The 21,445-nt window shown below is 45.3% G+C and overlaps 1 protein-coding gene across 4 annotated transcripts in view; it reads right to left on the bottom strand.

Annotated features, from left to right (window-relative positions):
* Positions 1-2,467: 2,467 nt before the first annotated feature.
* PRR7 (proline rich 7, synaptic) overlaps positions 2,468-21,445 on the bottom strand; it is a 56,586-nt gene continuing 37,608 nt past the window's right edge. For all 4 annotated transcript variants that reach the window (XM_083182078.1, XM_083182079.1, XM_083182080.1 and 1 more), the window contains exon 3: positions 2,468-3,551. In XM_083182078.1, the coding sequence (XP_083038204.1) occupies positions 3,172-3,551 (380 nt within the window). In that variant the 3' untranslated portion in view covers positions 2,468-3,171. The remainder of the gene's footprint in view (positions 3,552-21,445) is intronic.

Here is a 21,445-nt window from a genome sequence, read left to right as displayed (position 1 = left end):
TTTCAGAAGGCCTAACAGGAATTGTGGGTAGGTTTTCTAAGCAAGTGACTATACCTGGAGTGGCGGACCTTTCTGTATAACTTGTACTTTGCCAATCACGAGGCAGACACTGCAAAACCTAATACTTTGATGCCACAAAGGTCCCTACTGATACACAGCAAAAAGATGACACTAACTCAGATGATGTCACAATGATGTTTAGTTTGCTCTTATCTTTCGCTAGTATTTCCAGTGGGTGTTCATTTGGGATGCGGTCATCTATTAGAATGAACTTAGGTCTACAGTCATTAGGTCGACCCCACTAGGTCGACTGGCAGGAAGGTCGACCTGACTTAAGGTCGACATGGGCCAAGGTCGACATGACTTAAGGTCGAATTTGCATAAAGGTCGACATGAGGAAGGTCGACTGGTCATAAGGTCGACATGGGTTTTTCACTGATTTTTGAGCCGACATGTGCCGACAGGCGGTATTTCATGCCCTACCATCCACTAGGGCGTGGTGGGAGAATAAAATAGTGTGCCGAGCGCAGCGAGGCACCGTGCCCGAAGCATCGCGAGCGAAGCGAGCGATGCGAGGGTCCGATTCTCATTGCCAACTGTGTCCATGTCGACTGTGTCGACATTCGGATCAAAAAACAGTGAAAAACCCATGTCGACCTTATGACCAGTCGACCTTCCTCATGTCGACCTTTATGCAAATTCGACCTTAAGTCATGTCGACCTTGGCCCATGTCGACCTTAAGTCAGGTCGACCTTCCTGCCAGTCGACCTAGTGGGGTCGACCTAATGACTGTAGACCTAAATGCAGTCTGACGAATGATCCCATTCCGTTCATTTTAGTACCAATATCTGAATTTCCCTGGGCACCGTCAAAACCTAATAACGCCTCTGCTCATGATATAGCATCACATTTCAAGTCATAGTAGATCACTCTATCCAACATTTCACTTCACTCCACCCTGCCTTTGTTACCTCTTTTTGTTTTTTTACCCTGTGTTACCCAGGTACTGATGTACATGTACTGTGTTGTGTAAACCCCATATGCAACACCTGGATGTGCCATATAAAAAGAACGTCATTATTATAATATCAGCACTTCTGAGGATATACCTTGACATCAGTGTGTGCCTTAATATTATTATTTTACAAATATAGGGCCCAATACAGACCTGATCGCACGGCCGCTAATTTGCACGGCCAGTGTTCAGTTAAGAAGCCGCCCCGCTAAAGAGAAATCCCACCTTGCGGATTAATGTGCTCACTGTGCAAATGGATGTGTACCGCTACACATCCCTTTGCAGTTATTCAAATATGTTCAAAACCCATTGCTCCTAGGGTTGGGGGGGAGGGGACCAAATGACTGCCTTGCTCCTGGCGCCGAAGTCTGAGCGAACCCTGCGCCCATATACCTCTGTTGTGCAGCGGGGTCCGGGGACGGGCAGCGGGGTACGGGATGGGCAGCGGGGTCCGGGGACGGGCAGCGCCGCGGCGGCTTTCACTTGAAGCAAGCTGGCAGCGGGAAGCGCTGCTGATTTTGAAAAGACTTGCCAGACGCTGATTGGCTGAGAGAATTCAGCCAATCAGCGTCCGGCAATTCTTTTCAAAATCTGCTTCCCGCCGGGCAAATAGCGTAGCTTGCTTCCAGCTGCCGCTATGCCCGTCCCCCGGACCCCTGCTGCCCGTCCGTGGACCCATGCTGCCCGTCCACGGACCCCCGCTGCCCGGCCCGACAGCGCCCCCCCCTCCCCCATGCAGCGCCCAGTGCGCATGACCCCCCCCCCCTAGTTACGGCACTGCCCATCGTAGCAGGCTCACCATCAACTGTTTTATACACTGGGCACCAGTCCTCGCAGGCTCAGAGTAGCCAGAGACTTACTCGCAGTGCAAAAGAAAAAGGCGTATCCGGCCTGGAGCTGTCACACACCCTCCCCTAAAACACTAGCGTTTTCCAGGACACATTTTCATTGGGTTTTTTCTGTCACGTCTGCGTTTTTCTTTGCACTCCCACTAAACGGGCAAATTCCACCCCTAGGCGCCTACTTCCTGTCAATCACCTTACGAACAGCACGCAACTAGATAAAGCAGGCTGTCATTGCAGCATGGCCTCACGCATACGTACCGCAACCCCAGGGGCGTAACTAACTATTTAGCGCCCCCCCTTCTTACCCGCGGTCTGACGTCAGGAAGGTCCCGACAGAGAGCCGGGCGAGACGCAGACCGCGGGTAACTTTAGCCCCGCAGCCCCCCCGGCGGCGCCCCCAATTTCTCTGCGCCCCCCCGCCACCGCGGGGGCTGCGGAGCTATAGTTACGCCACTGCGCAACCCTTACTCATGTGCAGTGCATTGATAATTGGCTGCAGTGTAAATTTGCAGCCAGGTCTGGATTGGGCCCATAGTTTGACATTGTAATCATGATGGCAGCTGGCAATAAGCGCTTTATACATTCACTGAAAGCTTCTGGTGCAGCTTTGTCTCCACAATTTTGTTGTTGTTTATTTCGGGTGTTTTTCCTCTTTAGCTGCAAGATAACTGCATTGGTTTTGAGTATATTACATTCAAATCTTGATTTAGAATACTGATATAAAATGAAGTGCTGAGCTATGTATTACTGTACAGATTATTTCAGCATCCACAGTACCTTGAAAATGTTCAAAGTGAAGCCCTTTCATATTAATTGTATTGAACATCTTGAAATGGAGATCAGAACCCTCTCTTACACACACAGTATGTACAACATACAGAAATGGATACCATGACCTAGTCGGCAGCAGACATACACGCATTGGCTGCCGTTTTAATCCCACAAAATGTAAGTGCAACTCAAAATGCAAATGAATAAATAAATGCAGATGTCTCGCAGTCTGTGAGTGTCTCTGGAGAACAGGACATGGTTTTTTAGAGATCAGGTCCAGACTGTACATGAGAAGTCTCGGCGAGCACACTAGATGCACCTTTCCAAGTGGTCTGATGTCCTCATTTTCCCATTTGTCAGTGTGACACAAATATGGCCCATTAGGTTTATTTTCAGAATGTCAAGTGCAGATCAAATGTAAAGGCTAAACGTAACAGTGTCTGTACTGTCACTTTGTAATGTTTACAGCCCACCCAAATCCCTCCATAAGTTTTTGGACCACAACCACAAGGAGATGTGATCCACCCTTGTAGGGTGTTTCAAACCGCTGTAGTCCTGCCAAGCAGAGGAATGGGGAAAATCAGCTGGCATCCCCTAGGCAGTCTGTGCAGTCCCCCACTTCCAATTTCAGAGCCTGACCATGATGGCCGTCTCATTCTCTGTGCTTCTTGAGGCGGATTAGGAGGAATCTGTGAGCTTAAAGCGCCTGGAAGAGGTTGGGTATGTGGTGTTCCTGCCAGATGTTGTTTATGGCTCATGGGTTGTTCCGGTTTCACAAGCTCATCCTGAACGGTAAGAAAAGGACTGAGAATCTTCCTGTAGATGCCTCGAGTATCAGTGAGGACTTCGCTGTAAGGTGGTGGTGGTTCTGCCATAAGCAGGGCCTCTTCATAACATGGTGGCTGAGACAAGTCTGGTTCTGTAGATAAAGTACAAAAAGTGGTTCCATTATAACAGCATTAATTAATTCATTATTTTTAACCCAATATTTCAAGGGAGTAGTAGTAAAGTATTTCTCATCATTGTGCAGAGAATGTCACCTAAGAAGAACAGTACCTGCCAGGATGGAGTTACCATCCCACAGACACACACACATACAGCCATTTTTCTTTCAAATATGGGTACTTGTGTACAATCACGGCTCCCACAATGGGCATCATATACGGAAAAATTGCATTGCATCGCATGCGATCGCATGCGATCTGATGCGATGCGATGTCATTTTTCACTGAAATTATGGACATGAGTTGAAATCATGTGAAATGCACCCCAAATGTCATTTTTCACACTGTACCACCCCCACTATCAACGCCAACCCAAAGCGTGGTGAGCGCAGCGGTATGCGTCCTACGACCTTTTCATACCCCCACTATCCATGTCGGCGTGGAGTTGAGAATAGAAAATGTGGCGAGCGCAGCGAGCCCCGCGAGGGGACGCGGATACCTGTGAAGCCCGCGAGGGGACACGGATACCTGTGAAGGTATCCGCGTCCGCTCGCCACGCTTCGGGCTCGGTGGCTCGCTGCGCTCGCCACACTTTCTATTCTCAACTCCACGCCGACGTGGATAGTGGGGGTATGAAAAGGTCGTAGGACGCGTACCGCCGCCCCTCGCGCGCTCGCCACGCTTCAGGTTGGCGTTGATAGTGGGGGTGGTACAGGGTGAAAAATGACATTTGGGGTGCATTTTACATGATTTCAACTCATGTCCATAATTTCAGTGAAAAATTACATCTTATCGCATCAGATCGCATGCGATCTCATGCAATCGCATGCTATGTGATCGAATGCGATTTTTAACAAAAATGCATAAAAACACGGTAAAATCGCATCGCATGCCATCGCATGCCACTACATATGGCATGCGATGGGAGCCGTGATTGTACACAAGTACCCAAATATGTCTGGACCATTGGTGGTAATGAGAGAAGAAGGTGAATCCTATGTACAGTAAGCACACATAACCTCACTGTAGCTAGTGCTCTGCTGCTCAGAATTACACCTCAGGCTTCAACACCGCAAGTTAGCAAGGCTAACCCCTCTGCCACAATGCCACTCATTACAACCTGTATTCCAGCCAAGAGCTTAAACTATTACTGCTAATAGGTATACTGTATAATATGCTTGTGGGCAATGCATGTATTACAGTATGCATAAATGAGACCTATTTGTTCCATAGGATAAAATGGTTGCTTTTTGCCTTATACCTTTTATATCTATGGACTTGTACATACTCTACGGCAAATTATATAAATGTGTTGAAGGTAACTCACACAGTGCAAATGACCCGGTTAAAGGGTCAACACAGGTCTGAAACCTGCTCTTGACCAGGGTCGGAGTGCCGGGATTTCAGACCCATGTTGACCCTTTCACACTGCAGAAAAACCCAGGTTTTAGAGAAAAATCCCGGGTTGAAAAGCTTTAACCCGGTAATTTGCGCGTGGTGTGAATTGTGGTCAGGCTGCATCTGGCAAAATGACCTGGCACTCAAAAAATCCAGGTAATTGTCGGGTGGCTGGTGTGAAAGGGGTATTAGTGTTGTCCTGGACCACCGTGCTACTCAATTGCAGCTCAACCCATATTTCCAAAGAGGCATACTGTATGGTTAGTGGGGGAATATGGCTGTATTTAAGGAACAGAAATCTGTGCAGGTAGAGAGGAGAAGTTAGACTTGCCTAATAAAGAGTAGTTGTACTGAGCATTCTACTAGGTGCACCTCATTTTATGGAGCAGAGTAGAAATACATTTTATTTTGAAGATGTAAATTGTTATAAGGGGTTGTGAGCATGCTTGTTGGGGAGCAGTGGATACAAGAAAAACGGTAACTTTGTGATCCCAGTCTTCACTTCCCAGCCAATCAAATCTGGTTACCTATGTGGCTCCCCTATTCTTGTACACTGGCTGGTGAACAATAGACTCCAGTAGGGAAATTTACTAAGATGGGTGTTCACATGGTTTGTTGCTATGGGCAACCAATCAGAATCCACTTCTTATTTATTTTGCACCTTCTAGAATATACTAGATAGTATCTGATTGGTTGCCCATAGCAACATCCCATCTGGAATAGAACTCCCATCCTAATAAATTTCCCCCCAGCAGTCAGTTCAAAGTGATCAGCATAGTAAACCACATGTAAGAAGCCTTAAATATACATAACTAATTCCACTTCTTTTCACCAACACCACACCCCCCTCGCCATCTCCCGTCCTCCCTCAGATATTACTCAGAAAGGGGCTTTTGAGCAATATCACAATATCGTCTAATGTGTACAGTCAATATCATTGACAATGCACGCTCCCGTGTGTCTTTTAACAATGATTGATATCTGCCCAACATGCAGGTCAAGTTGGCTAGATAGCCAAACAACCCGCAGGTTCAGCGGGTCCTGGAGACGTCACTGAAGATATGATTTACTGATGTCGTTCAGTGTGTATGCACAATATCGTGACCAGCAGCCAATATTGTTAATTAATCCGCCGTGGCCCCTATCGTCAAGTCGTCAGATGGGCCTTTACATCTGTTCCTCTGTACACCCTGATGATGGCCATGGTTTTCTATCTATCTTTCTGCCCTTTGTCTCCTACATGTGGTTCTCTGTACAGCCCTCCTCTCTTCTCCTGTCTTGTCCTGAAGTTCTCCCATGCCACTTTCTGCCCCCTCTCCTTTATATCTCTTTACCACCACTTTAAATGATCTCTCACCTTCACTAGCATCAGCAACAACTCTAGTAAAAGCCAAGGGAGGATTTGGGGTTGGTTGCCGCCCGAAGCACAACAGTAACGGCTGCACCCCCACTGTCTAATTTTAACTGATTGGTTATAAGCCTTAATTTGATGGTAGTCAACTTAATAGAGAGAAGACATATTTACTAAGTAGGACAAGTGTACAGGGCCAGTACTTGCGTGTCATTGAAGATGGCATATGGTACAGCACAGTTGAAATATTAAGCAATCACTGGTACATTTTAGGTTTACAATACCAACACAAGCATCTATGTGCCGCCCACAAACAAGTGTCACCCCTAGGCGTGTGCCTCACTTGCCTAATGGGAAATTCACCACTGGTAGCAGCATTTGGGCATCACTAAGCACACATCGCGAAGCACACGTCTCTCAGCACACATCGCTAAGCACACACATCACTAAGCACACATCGCTAAGCAGGATTGCCTGTGTGTATGGGGCTTTAGAAGTGTGCTCTATTCTCAGCTTGTATCATGTCCTTATCTGCTTTATTAATGATAAAAACTCACTGGTACTGAAACATGGAAGGATTCTTTTGTCTATGATAATAATGGATAAAAAAACTCTTGTGTCCTCTGGCCCACGTCAGTCTATTATCTGAACACTAGTTACCAGCCTGTCACACTGACGGAACATATCAGTAATGATGTAGGATGTCTCCAGTGTCCTCTATGAAAGTAGGCTGAATTTCATCTTTAGCAATTTTACATGTAATATATTCATCAAGTAGCCTCCACCAGGGCTGAAACTAGGATTTACATCACCCGGGGCAAGGCTCAGTCTCCCTTGTCCCTGCATGCACTTATGGGAATCTCATCCAGCACCTGGGGCATGTGACCGTCTAACCCACCCTATTTGCGACATTGCCTCCACATTAGGGAATTCTGCAGTTTAATGACAGAGAAAAAGTGCTTCAAAGCCTCCACCAGCGCGTACCTTATAAATAGTTACCTCCCTATATGTTGGGGGGTCTTTAAGGTATTTCACTGTAAAAATCTCAGGTAGGTATCCACATTATTGCTCCATATGCAAGAGAAATAAAAAAGGTTGACACTCCTTAGGTTGACACCGGTAGGTCGACAGGCAGAATGTCGACCGGGACTGAAGGTTAACAGGGTCCTTAGGTCGACAATGCAGAAGGTCGACACAGGATTTTTTTTCTCCACTGTGCTTCCAGAACAGGCGGTAGTACATGCCCTACCCTCCACTGGGGCATGGAGGGAGACCAGAATAGTGTGCCAGCGTAGCGAGGCACCGTGCCCGAAGCATCGTGACTGCAGTGAGCCATGCGAGGGGCTGCCGTACACTATGACAGTGTCCAGAACTAGACGCCTAAAAAAACAAAAACAACGTGTCGGCCTTCTGCATTGTTGACCTTCCGTTGGTCGACCTAAGGACCCTGTTGACCTTCAGTCCCTGTCGACCTTCTGCCGGTCAATCTTTCTTGGGTCGACCTAATGATCCATACCCGATATACCAAGGCTTGGTACATAGACCACTATATTGGTTGTTGGACCTCATTGTACCTATAGCATCATTTGTAAAGTGCTTAAAGCGATGAGAGATCTTAATGGTATTATTACATTGTTGTCTGTACTGATCAAACAGTTCTATATTGTATGTATAAGGCATAAGTCAGACTGCCCCAGAATATGAGTATTTTTTTTATAATCTATCTATCTATATGTATATATATAGTTCTCACCTACACCTTGACAAAGGGGCACTGCCCCGAAACGTTGGTTGGTTTTTTCCATGCTTTAAATATACTATTGCACCAAGACCCTGGAGTGCCAGTCTTTCTTTACCTGATTGATATATTTATTTATTTATTAACAGTTTCTTATATAGCGCACACAGATCCCGCAGCGCTTTAAAGAGCATAATTAGGAGCAAAAACACATATCAAATTACAGTACAAGACAGTTTAGGACAAGTACATGGTTAATACGGATAGTTGCATCAGGGGACAGGACACTGAAGCAATCATCAGGGTGGCAGTGGTTTATATATTCTAAGAAAGGCACAAGAGGAGAGAGGGCCCTGCTCGTGAGAGCTTACATTCTAAAAGGGGAGGGTTAGACAGACAGGGGTGACAAAGAAGGGAAAGAAGTGAGCATACACAGTAGGTTAGGATGAGAGATGGTCAGGATTTATGCTGGAGGGTGCCTGATTTATCATCAGGATAGTGCCAGTAAAAAGCATTGAAACGTTGATCACCAAACTGACACTGTACTGTCATTTTTGCACCTAAAGGAACCGAGTGCCACACCTACCCATGTATGTATATCGCTTTATCTTTAAAGCTGTGAAGGCACCGGGGCAAGTTATCTACGTATTGGGAGTGCCGGTCCCCCCACCATGCTATGTATATATACAGTATATATATATATATATATATATATATATATATATATATATATATATATCTCAATAACAGTTTAGTTAATGGTGTTGTTCTTCTTACTTGATGTGAAGTAATCCAATGGGTAGCCTTGCAAATTAGAACCCACGGAGGGTATTTCTAATTTTACCTTGGGAGTGGTTCAACATAAAGTAGCTATTTTATTTCCATTCTGTATATATGATATAACTCAACTACTTGGGAGCACCTATGTCATACACATTTGTGATTGATGAAATAATATAGTGAGAATTATTGATGTATATAGTATATAGTAGTTTGTTAATGTATGTATATATATATATATATATATATATATATATATATACATACGCCTTTGAATTGAAAACCGAAATATATAATCTGAAGATATACTTAACTGACAGTGAGCAATGTGAGTTAATAATTCTGTATAATATTGATTCAAAATCCAAATGATATTAGTACATTTCTGGACTTTCTTATATACAAGTAATGCAGGTAACCTGGAGTATATTCCCCAGGAAATTAAAACTTGAAATATTCTTTAAAGTAAACCCCACACAACGCAACCCCCCCCCAGCCCTTGGAATAAAAATAAATGCTGAAGGATCCAAAGAGCAAATGACCCACAGCTTTCGGGGCTAGTGTTCCTGATCCTGTCTTGTTTGCCTGGAACTATAATATCCTTTCCCTGGTTTGTCATATTGCTTTACCTAGAAGTCTGACCCTGTCCTATTTTTTCATGAAAGTACCTGACTTTCATTTTTTCCCCTGAAAAGACAACAATCTGCAGGTATATTATTTCCCTTGAGGACCTGGTTGTCACTATGCTGCAGCTAATCCTCTTCCAATTCCATTCCACCTGGTGGTGTTAGCGCAAGCGACAGACCAGAGAAGAACAGAATTGCTGTCTAGTCTGCTTGCATAGTATTAGGAGTGGTGGGATTTTTCTGTGCACAATCTTATTGTGATGTACAATTATTCAGTAAAAAGTCACTATTATTTTACATTTGGCTATTTAGTTGTGCATTGTATTATATACATATGCCAAACTACCAACCATTGATGAGTTATAATTTTATATTTATTTTCCATTGGTATTGTATATAAATGGTGATTGATTCTTCAGGTATTAAACCACTGTAAATGTTTATAGCAGTTTAACGGCAACATCTAGCCTAGGGGGGTGGGGGGGGGGGGGGGGGGGGGTAAATTAGCTGCGGTAATTTACAGCTAGTTTATAGATTCCCCCAGGACTATTCAATTGGCCCCAAAGGCAGTCTGTAGGCTGCACTTAATGATGATTTATTTTGAAATACACAATAGCTTGTTATCTAGTGCAAACACAGTGCTACGGTACCACATACTGTAGTTCCTGGAACTGTTCCCATATTCTATGTCTTAACACCTGATAACAGGATAATTTACCTATTGAGAAAACCTGTCTGCAATTGAATAGCCCCTGGCATTAATGCCCAAGGCTACCCCCCTTTTTTCATCCCTGCTATTTTCATTTGGCCTGAAGTGGTTTATTGATTTTATGTATGGGTTAAAGTAATTTAATGATGTGGTTTGCTTCTTTCTACTTGATGGTTTAGAGCAGGAGTGTCCAAACTTTTTGCGACAAGGGCTAGATTTGGTGAGGTTAAAATGTGTGGGGGCCAACCAATTCAGCCTGACATTCTTTGAATCATTAAGCACATCAGAATGGTCCCCCACTTTATGTCCCCCAGCCTTGCCCTTCACTGCATATTCCCCTGCCTGCCCCCATTAGCTGTATGTCCTCCACTCTGCCCCCTTCACATTATATTCCCCTGCCTGACCATCTTTCTCTGTATGTCCCCCAACCTGCCCTCCTTCACTGTTTGCCCCCCACTTTGCACCCATTCAATCTGTCCCGTAGCTTGCCCCCTTCCCCCACTTCTCTGAATGCCTGAGGTTGGACGCACACTCACCCGAAAGCCGCCAAACCCATCTCACTGTGGTGGCCGGCACCTCCTCACTGCTGCAGACAGAAAGGTAACGGCGCGCCGGGACCCCACCTTTAGTGTCCTGTGCTGTGCATCCTGCATCTGATGCTCCGCCTGCTTCTGGCTGGAGGCAGTGGGCCACTTGAAATGATGGCATGGACCGCAATTGGCCACCAGGCCTGACTTTGGACATGCCTGGTTTAGAGAAAGTCTCGATATAGATGTTTTATATCAACAAAAACTTGACCCTGGTGCATACATTAGTGTATGAGAGTCCTAATCTTAGCACAGCCATGTCCAAAATGACCAAGCTATGCTAGTCCCAGAGTTCTCATTTACCTGCACATGTTGTTAATGCAACTGTTGCAGCCTTTTTGCAATTAGCACAGAATTATAACATTGCACTTAGTAATTAGAACTTTGCATTTAATAATACGATCATTTGAATTCCACCAATGTATTCCATCTATAGATTGTAAGCTTGTAGCAGGGCCATCCAACCTCTATGTCTGTCTGTTTTACCTAGTTTGTTCTTTCAGTGTTGTCATCAGTTGTAAAGCGCAACTAAATCTGCGGCGCTTTATAAGAAACCATAAATAAATAAACTTTAAATAAATGTAAGGTACCGGTTCATACCGTTTCTTGCCTGAGCATGGTACTAGTATCAGACATTAGCTGTTGGACACTTTGTTTACTAACACAGGCTTATGTCCAGCTTACCCTACTTTCTCCAAATGTTGATCCTCTAGTATTCTTAACAATTTTTTTTCTCCAAAATAATATCATTAGCATGTGAACACAATTATACTGCCCTCACCAGTTACTAGTCTTGGCTGGACTAGGTTTCTGTGTTTCGCTTACTACCTGGGCAGTCAGACAGGAAAAACTTTGAAGGTCTGCAGTTAGTTATTATAGTCTCATCTGGGCCCATTTCTGTTCGTTATTATCTTACAGTTTTGTTATAGCATCATTATACAGTCAGGTGGATAAATATTGGGACATCAACACAATTCTCATTTTAATGAGACAATCGACTCAAAAGCTATTTCATGGACAGGTTTGGGCTATTCCCTCGTTATTTCATCGTCAATTAAGCAGGTAACAGGTCAGGAGTTGATTCTAGGTGTGACATTTGTATTTAGAATCTGTTGCTGTCAACTTTCAATATGGGATCCAAAGAGCTGTCACTATCAGTGAAACAGGCCATCATTAGGCTGAAAAATTAAAGCAAACCCATCAGAGAGATGGCAAAAACATTAGGTGTGACCAAATCAACTGTTTGGAACATTCTGAAAAAGAAAGAATGCACGGGAGAGCTCAGCAACACCAAATGACCCGGAAGACCACAGAAAACAACTGTGGTGGATGACAGGAGAATGACTTCCCCGGTGAAGAAAAACCCCTTCACACCAGTTGGCCAGATCAAGAACACTCTCCAGGAGCTAGGTGTATATAATAATAATAATAATAATAATAATAATAATAATAATAATAATTTTATTTATATAGCGCTCTTTCTCCAATAGGACTCAAGGCGCTTAACAGATAGAATCAACATAATATAGTACAAAAACAATGAAATACAAAAAAAAAAAAAAACTTTTCATAAAATACAGAGAGCATGGAGATACTAAGGGGACATTATAGAAATGTTTGAGTAAACAGGAAAGTCTTAAGTTTCTTTTTGAAGGATTCTAGAGTAGGGGCCTCTCAAACTATGTGGGGAAATGAGTTCCATAGAGTTGGAGCCGCATGACTAAAAGCTTGACCTCCAGATGAAATACAGAAGATCCTAGGTACTACTAAAAGCCCTTCATCTACAGATCGCAGTGATCGAGTGGGACAATATGGAATCAAAAGCTGTTTCGTGTACCTTGGGCCCTGGTCATATAGGGCTTTGAAACTCAGTAAGCCAATCTTGAAGATGACTCGCCATCTTACAGGCAACCAGTGAAGAATATAGAACGGGTGTTATGTGGCTAGAACGGGGCTGGTTGGTTAACAGCCTGGCAGCTGTGTTTTGTACTAGCTGTATGCGGTGCAATTCTTTTGCTGGGAGACCTGTGTCAAAGTCAACAATCAAGAGAAGATTTCACAAGAGTGAATATAGAGGGTTCACCACAAGATGTCAACCAAGATGTAAACCATTGGTGGGCCTCAAAAACAGGAAGACGAGATCACAGTTTGCCAAACAACATCAAAAAAAGCATTTACATTTCTGGAAAAACATCCTATGGACAGTTGAGACAAAGATCAACTTGTACCAGAGTGATGGGAAGAAGGTATGGAGAAGGAAAGGAACTGCTCATGATCCAAAACATACCACCTCATCAGCCAAGCATGGGGGTGGTAGTGTCTTGGTGTGGGCATGTTTGGCTGCTAATGGAACTGGTTCCCTTGTATTTATTGATAATGTGACTGCTGACAAAAGCAGCAGGATGAAGTGTTTCGGGCAATATTATGTGCTCATATTCAGTCAAATGCTTCAGAACTCATTGGACGGCACTTCACAGAGCAGATGGACAATGACCCAAAAGTATACTGCAAAAACAAGAAATTCGTTTTTTTAAGCAAATAAGTGGAATGTTATACAATGGCCAAGTCAACCACCTGATCTCAACCCGATTGAGCATGCAATTCACTTGATGAAGATAAAACTAAAGCGAAAATTCCCTAAGAACAAGTAGGAGCTGAAGAAATTTGCAGTAGAGGCCTGGCAGAGCATCATCAGGGAGGAAACGCAGCGTCTGGTGATGTCTATGTGTTCCAGACTTCAGGCTGTAATTGACTGCAAAGGATTTGCAACAAAGTAATAAAAAGTGAAAGTTTGATTTAGGATTGTTTAGTTTCTCCCATTACTTGTGGTCCCTTAGAAAGTGGGAGGCACATATAGAAACTGTTGTAATTCCTACACCTTTCACCTGATTTGGATGTAAATACCCGCAAGTTAAAGCTGAAAGTCTGCAGTTAATATACATCTTGTTTGGTTCATTTCAGATATATTGTGGTTGTGTATAGAGCCAAAATATGAGAATTGTGTCGATGTCCCAATATTTATGAACCTGGCTGTATATAAATAAAATATAATTCTGCATCTTCTTGTACTTACTATGCAGCCCATAATTATTTCACATTTCGAGCAGTCTTTGTAGGCTGGCCAGACATGTTTGCACTGAATTATGCTAGTATTATTACAAACTACTTGCAGGCACAATCATATGACAGATTTATAAAACTGGGGACTGTAGTCTAGACTGCGAGAGAAGCTATGCTTTCAAAATACTAAATAGTTCTCAAATAATATAGGACATAGAATGATAATGTGATGTAACTCATAGCAACTAATTAGATGGTAGTAGTTATTAGTCTGGCTATATCAATCTGCTATTTTGTAGAAAACTAGAATCGGCTACGGTGACAGTGGTATAACAGTAGAGGGTGCAATTGCTATGGGCATGGGGGCTTAGGGGGGCCCGAGAGCCCAGCAGGCATACCTCTGTACCCTCTTGAAGTTGCCACGCGCGGTAGTGATGGTGGAGATGCCTGACCTGTGCGACCAGTCAGCGGCTGCTGTGATCTCCTCCCCTTTCCTACCCAGCCACGTGTCAGTGGGAGATCCAGTGTCACTGATTTAGGGATGGCCATCGTTGCCATTGCCATCGATGTTGCCATTGATGGCAATTCTGCAACTGGCCATCGATAGTGCTTAACTATGCAATGGATGACCATCAATATTTTTACATATCGATGGGCATCCATTGTATTTTATTGATTGGCCTGTGGGCCAATCAAAACACAGGGGGTGGGGCTTCGCAGGTGTCGGGGGCGGAGCTATGCTCCGTGTCCCGGCACTTTGAATAAAAAAAAAAGCAAAACATTGTTTTGCTATTCGATCGATGGAGGGAAACCATCTGGTTCTCCCCCATCGATGGCAAAAGTATTCGACATCAACCATGAATCATCGATGGTCGAAGGCCATCCCTATGCTGATTGCTAAACTAGGAGCTGTCAGCGCTAGTCAGCGGGAGACCAGGCGCTCCTAGCACACGTGAACAGGAGGACCAGATCTGACAGCGCTGAGACCCAATACAGGTGCCGCTTTGGCTGAAGGGAGTAGGAGTACCAAGTGAAGCACACAGGGAGGGAGGAGGAGCTAAATGTGAGGGTACTGGGAAAAGTGATTTCCATCGCCATCCCCCTCTCCGCCTCCCCAGCCCCCCATTCTCTCCTCCTCCATCCCCCTGCCTTACCAGCCCCCCTTTCTCACCTCCTCCCTGCCTCTCCAGCCCCCCCATTTCTCACACCCATCCCAGAGCCCCCTTTCTATCCCCCTCAATTGCCTCTCAAGCCCCCTCTCCCCGTCTCTCAAGGCCCCCTCTCTCCTCTTTTTCTCTCTCCTGCTCTCTCTTTCCCCCACCTCACTCTCATATCTTTTTATCTGTAGCCCCTTTTTTCTCTCTTCCCTTTTTCTCTCTCCCATGCTGTCTTCCCCACCCCATCTCTCTCTGGCCCTTATTCTGATTGACGCGGACTTTACCGCATACTTTCGGATCGCGTCTTTTCGGCGTCTGCGCATGCGTGGAGAACGCAACGCGCATGTGCCACGCCTTGACTCTGTACCAGTTCGGCCAAATCCCGTACAAAACTGTTCCCCGCAATCAGTCGGGAAATATGGGCGTATTATGGGCGTCATGCGGAATGTCACATGGGCGTAGTTTCAAAGTGGGCAAAACGGGGCGGAAACATGGGCGGACACGGGGGAGTACACTTATGTTGGGGGGCGTACATTCGGATAGCACTCCGAATGCACGCGATCAAAAAGGGAAGAAATGTGCGGTGTCCACAAGTGTACTATTGCTTTGCGGACACCACTCGTTCATGCGGTAGGCGAACGTACCGCCTAATGACTACAAGCATTAACACCTGAACCCAATAGAATCTACTCCTTTACTCATTACTCACTAATAGGCCGCTTGTCAGTGCTTTAATTGAAACCATTGCTGCTTCAAGGAACCCTTACTAAACACCCACATATCCTGTACTTGTCAGACACTTTAAAACTGCTAACAATGGACATGACAGAATATTAATACTAGCAATACACATGTGTATTCGACATGTACTCATGAAACCACACATTTTTGGGTAAAGTAAACAAATTTATTTCTATACATGTCACAGTCAATGCCACTGTGATGCAATGACCAAAAAATACAAAATCCAAAAAAGAAACAACATGGCAGGAATGTAGCAAAATAAATAATAATACAAAACAAATATAATTGCACACAGATGGACTCCAGCACCTCCTATGTGCCACTGCACATGCAGCCAGTGGGAAATGAGGATGCTGCTGGCCCTTCTACAGCAGGGCAACCTGCACCTGACCATTCTACAGCAGGGCAACCTACACCTGGCCCTTCTGCAGCAGGCCAACCTGCAGCTGGCTCATATGCACCATCAGCAGAATCATTTGGAACACAACCGGGGACTTCACAAGATAGTACCATGGCCATCACTTCAAGTACAGCTGACAGTAATGGCAGGCAAAAGAGGGCAACAGGGGAACCAAAAAGGACATATGAAGCAAGGGCTCATCTGGTTACCCTCAGCACGTGATTGGACACAAGAAGCTGACACACACAGCACAATGGAAGATTTGGGACCACATAACGGTGGAGATTAATGCAGCCACAAGTTCATTTGCGACCACGTTTGGCCTTGGTAGGCTCCTTGGCCTGTGCAGCAGCTCTTCGGGGACGGCCAGATGCTGGGGCAGGTGGAGCAGATGATGTTGAGGGGTTGGCTGGTCTACCCCTCCTGCCAGCAGGGAGTGTTGCCGGTGGTAATGCACCAGAAACGGATGACATTAGGACCCTGTTGCTGGTAACCAGCTCCACCATAAGCTCATTATGGTGGAGGAGGAGATCATTTTGGCGGGTGGCTTGCTCGGCCAGCACCTGAGCACTTGCAGCCATGGCCTGATGTGACTCAGCCATGGCCTGCATGCTCGCAGCGATGGCCTGCTGGGTGCTGACCAAGCTCGCCAGGATCTCCTCGGTCCTATGCATCCGTTCTGATGCCAAGTCTCCCTGCTGGTTGATGTCCCCAAGCATCTGGGCCAAGGCGGCCAAATCGGCTTGGGCCGATGGCTGCTGCTGCACAGGCCTACCACTGGGGCCAGGTGGCACGGACTCCTCCACCTCCTGAGCAGAGTCGTCACCAAGCGGTGGGGTGTCTGTGGAAAAAGATAAACACAATTAGGAGACATTCTAAGATAATTACTTGCACAAGTTTATGGCATGACCAATATTTACCTTCCAGAAAAGACGCAAACACTTCAGCTGGGGCCTCGCTATCCATCGTGCTCACCCCCCTGATCTCCTCAACTGATATACAGCTCTCGGCCATCAACTCCAGGGGGGTGAGCTCTAGCCCTGATGGCATGGGCCCGGCCCCAGATGTCTGGCTGTGTTCCCACCGCTTGGTCATCTTCCTCTTCAGGTTGGTTTTGAAGTCCTGCCACCTGCAATGTAAGTTGACATATTAATACATGTCACTCCAGATGTTAGCTGTTGCAGCCATTGCTCTGTGCTACATATTACGACATGTGATTAATGTCCAAAAGATAATATTACATGCAACTATGATATCCACCGTTACAATACACATTCACAATCACCCTACTCTAACTCTCACCGAAATAACATGGCAATAATGTATGTGTATCGTAACAACCTCACGGGCCATTTGCAAAATCCATCTAAGCATCAATTCAATCATTACTTGGCTATTACTGGGCACATGTATCACAAAACAACTTGCCTCTTCTTCACATGGTCCGTCTCACGAACTTGTGGCGCTACTTCATTAATCTCTGCCATTATCTGTTCCCAAATCTTCCATCTGCGTGTGTGTGTCAGCTTCTCCGATGGACACTCAATCCAATCACGTGCTCGGGGAACCAGGATGGCAAGCTCCTGTGCTTCATATGCCTTATTTTTTTTGGGTGGTTCCTCTGTTGCCCTGGCTCTCCCCTTGCCACGTCCTTGGCCACGCCCCCTGTCACGTGTCGCTGCACTTGAAGTGCTGGCCATGGTACTACCTTGTGAAGTCCCCGGTTGTGTTCCAATCAATTCTGCTGATGGTGCATATGAGCCAGCTGCAGGTTGGCCTGCTGCAGAAGGGCCAGGTGTAGGTTGCCCTGCTGTAGAATGGTCAGGTGCAGGTTGCCCTGCTGTAGAAGGGCCAGCAGCCTCCTCATTACCCACTGGCCGCATGTGCAGTGGCACATAGGTGGTGCTGGAGTCCATCTGGTCAAATAGTTGCTGCAGATCTGGGTCCACCTCTGGTTGTGATCCAGACATGTTAGCAACAACATGGTCACCTTCTAATACACCTTTATATACTGTTTGTGTATCCTGTTTGGCGGACATCAGCGGCAGCTGCGTTCCGTGCGTGAGCGTACGTCGCTGTTTTTTCGCGCCGCATACGGTGGCGGAAATTCCATTGTGTAAAACCTGGCGAAAGTTCTACATGAAATACTGGGCACCAATGCTAACATTGCATAGAATCTTCTGATACACCTGTGACTATTGCACAATACACATGCTATTTGCTAGCATGACATGACATTTGATTCATGACTACTGTGGTATTGTGGCGTTTGATTGCAAGCTAAAAGTAGCCCAATCCCTTAGATAATCCAGGCCACAAGTCATCCAATACTCATCTCTACTGTTATAGACCACACATGTGAGAGGCCTATAAATAGTGACTTGCTGCTAGAATCATTTGTCTCCAGATCTGGACTTGTCAGGGTCTAAGGTAAGCTCTTCCATGCTCCTTGTAGATATGATATCCATTAACAATGTAAGTGTATGAATGTATGCACCATTGCCTCACTGACTACAGATTGTTGGGCCAGCAAAGTGCGTGTAGCATTATTGCAACATGTCACATGTTCACTATTTCACTCACAGGTCTTAAACCTGTGTGGGTTCATCTATTGCAGGACAACATGTCCCAGCAATAGATGAAATGTCTCATAGTACATGATGTCGGCAAAAAATGCTGACACCTTTATCTGAGTGTTTTGGACGGTGTGTATTGAGTTCATATTATTGTGTCATCATTATAGAGTCAAATGGATCTGAGGGATTTCACGGGGCGGCCATCTATTGTACGTATTGAAGGCTACAAATCTATTTGTAGTGGGATATGGCCATTATGTGCATAGGTGCATCAGTATTTATGTTCATTTCTTTATAGGTTGCTGAAGCAATGATGCGCTACATGGAGAGGAGGCTAAGGGCACTTGCGGCTCTCCCCACTCGTCGGCCAAGGAGGCCAGGACGTGCTAGAATCTATCGCACACGGGTGACTCTGTTTGCTATGCCCGATGATGAGGTACTTACTAGGTACCGGTTACCGCCACATGTAATTCTGGATCTGCTCACCTTAATTCAGAGCGATCTGGAACCTCTACACGGGATCACGACAGCAATTCCGCCTCACACACAGCTGCTGGCGGTGTTGCATTTCTGCGCCTCAGGATCATTCCAACAAGTAGTGGCAGTACTTGCTGGAATATCTCAGCCGGCCTTCTGCCGAATCCTGAGGCGTGTGACGTCGGCCATGTTCAGGCGCAAGGGGCACTTCATGGCCATGACATTTGCCACCGAGACCCTGCGCAGAAGCCAGCAGGCCTTCCATCAAATTGCTGGCTTCCCTAATGTGATAGGGGCTGTGGATGGCACCCATGTACCATTTGTGCCTCCATCTCGAAGTGAGAAGATATATAGGAACCGCAAATTGTTCCACTCACTGAACGTGATGGTGGTATGTGGCCCATCCATGGAAATTCTCGCCTTCAACTCGAAGTTTCCCGGAAGTGCCCATGACTCTCATGTCATCCGACAAACCGGGATATGGCAAAGACTCCAAGAGCTGGAAGGCCGTGATGCGTGGGTTCTGGGTGACTCCGGTTACCCATGTACGCCCTGGCTACTTACGCCGTACAGCTACCCAGCACCGGGCCCACAGGAGGCATTCAATCGGGCGCATGTTGCCACCAGGCAAGTGGTGGAGCGCTCAATTGGCCTTTTAAAAGGTCGATTTAGAGTGCTCCACCGCACTGGTGGTGACTTACAATATGCGCCTCAAATGGTGTCGAGGATCGTGGGCCTGTGTATATTTTTCCACAACATTGCTGTGCGGCGTGAGATACCCTTTGATGAGTGGGAGGTACCATCTGAGCCGCAAGATCCGCCCATGCGCCCATCCCGCGCCCCTGAATGCCGGAGGGGATACCAGCTGCGGGACTCTGTGGCGCAAAGATACTTCAGGTACATGTTATCGAGTTGACAGAACACACCAATTTTAGTCAAAATCAGCCCTTCAAATAAGTACAGTGTGTTAGTTGTCAGTGTTACAAAACTAAAATTAGCCAGCCTGCCCTCCTAATGGCAAAGAAATAGGAGATATTTATCATATGTGCTTAGTTTTGGGGGAAGTTCAATATAGGTGCTAATTATTATACCTTGTACAAGGGATCTTATGTGTTTGTTATATCTTCATTATTGTAGTTGATACTATCCCTGATGACTGGTGAGTACATTGATTTATTCTCTAATGTGTTGGGGATTTTTTCCTGTGTTGATGTATGATTTGTTTGCAGATATATATATATATATATATATATATATATATATATATATATATATATATATATATATATATATATATAGAATATAGCAATGAAGACAGCGTCACTCCGGGACTTAAGTGAAAACAAAGAAACTTTACTGCATCACGTCTACGGCGTTTCGGGCATCGCCCGTCATCAGGACAGTTACAATTCCCCAATTGGGGTCCAGGTGGTCTTTTAGGGACCCTTTACAATCCCGTATGTCTCTCCTCCTTGAGCCTACGGTCTCCCTTAATAATAGTCAATCACTGAGGGAGACCGTAGGCTCCAGGAGAAGAGACCAACGGGATTGTAAAGGGACCCCTAAAAGACCACCTGAATCCCAATTGGAAATACCCCTATGGTGACACTGAAGTGAAAATTTCTCATCAACTGGGGACCCCCTGTGGGTGTATAAAACACTAATTATGCCCACAATATCCATACCCCCTCCACCTATAGATTTGTTTCGCAACCCAACCCATCCAAACAATTATCAGTTTAAATCAGAATTTTTTTTTTAATTCTACTTTCATTTCTTGATTGTACTTCTATGTACACATATTTATTTCACGATTTATTGAGTAAATTGTACACTATAACGTGACAAATCTTCATCTCAGTCTTATTCTTCAACTTCTTACACTCATAACTTCAAACAAATACATGCAGTGCTCATGCCCAGCGGTGTAGCTAGGCGCCATGGTGCCCGGAGCAATGGCATATTTCGCGCCCCCCCCCCCCCCCCGGTAATGAATTGGGGGCGTGGCTAACATGTGTTGGCATGTCACATTTGAAAAGAAAAAACTTAAAAAACACTGTAACGGAATCTGCTGCGCTATATAATACGCTGTAACGGAATCTGCTGCGCTATATAATACGCTGTAACGGAATCTGCTGCGCTATATAAGACACTGTGAAGGAATCTGCTGCGCTATATAAGACGCTGTGATGGAATCTGCTGCGCTATATAAGACGCTGTAACGGAATCTGCTGCGCTATATAAGACACTGTAACGGAATCTGCTG

The sequence above is a fragment of the Crinia signifera genome, chromosome 4 (genome assembly GCF_055691185.1).
Source record: "Crinia signifera chromosome 4, ASM5569118v1, whole genome shotgun sequence".
Taxonomy (NCBI): domain Eukaryota; kingdom Metazoa; phylum Chordata; class Amphibia; order Anura; family Myobatrachidae; genus Crinia; species Crinia signifera.
The sequence above is the reverse complement of the archived record's forward strand: the minus strand, read 5'-3'. Positions and strand labels throughout refer to the sequence as shown.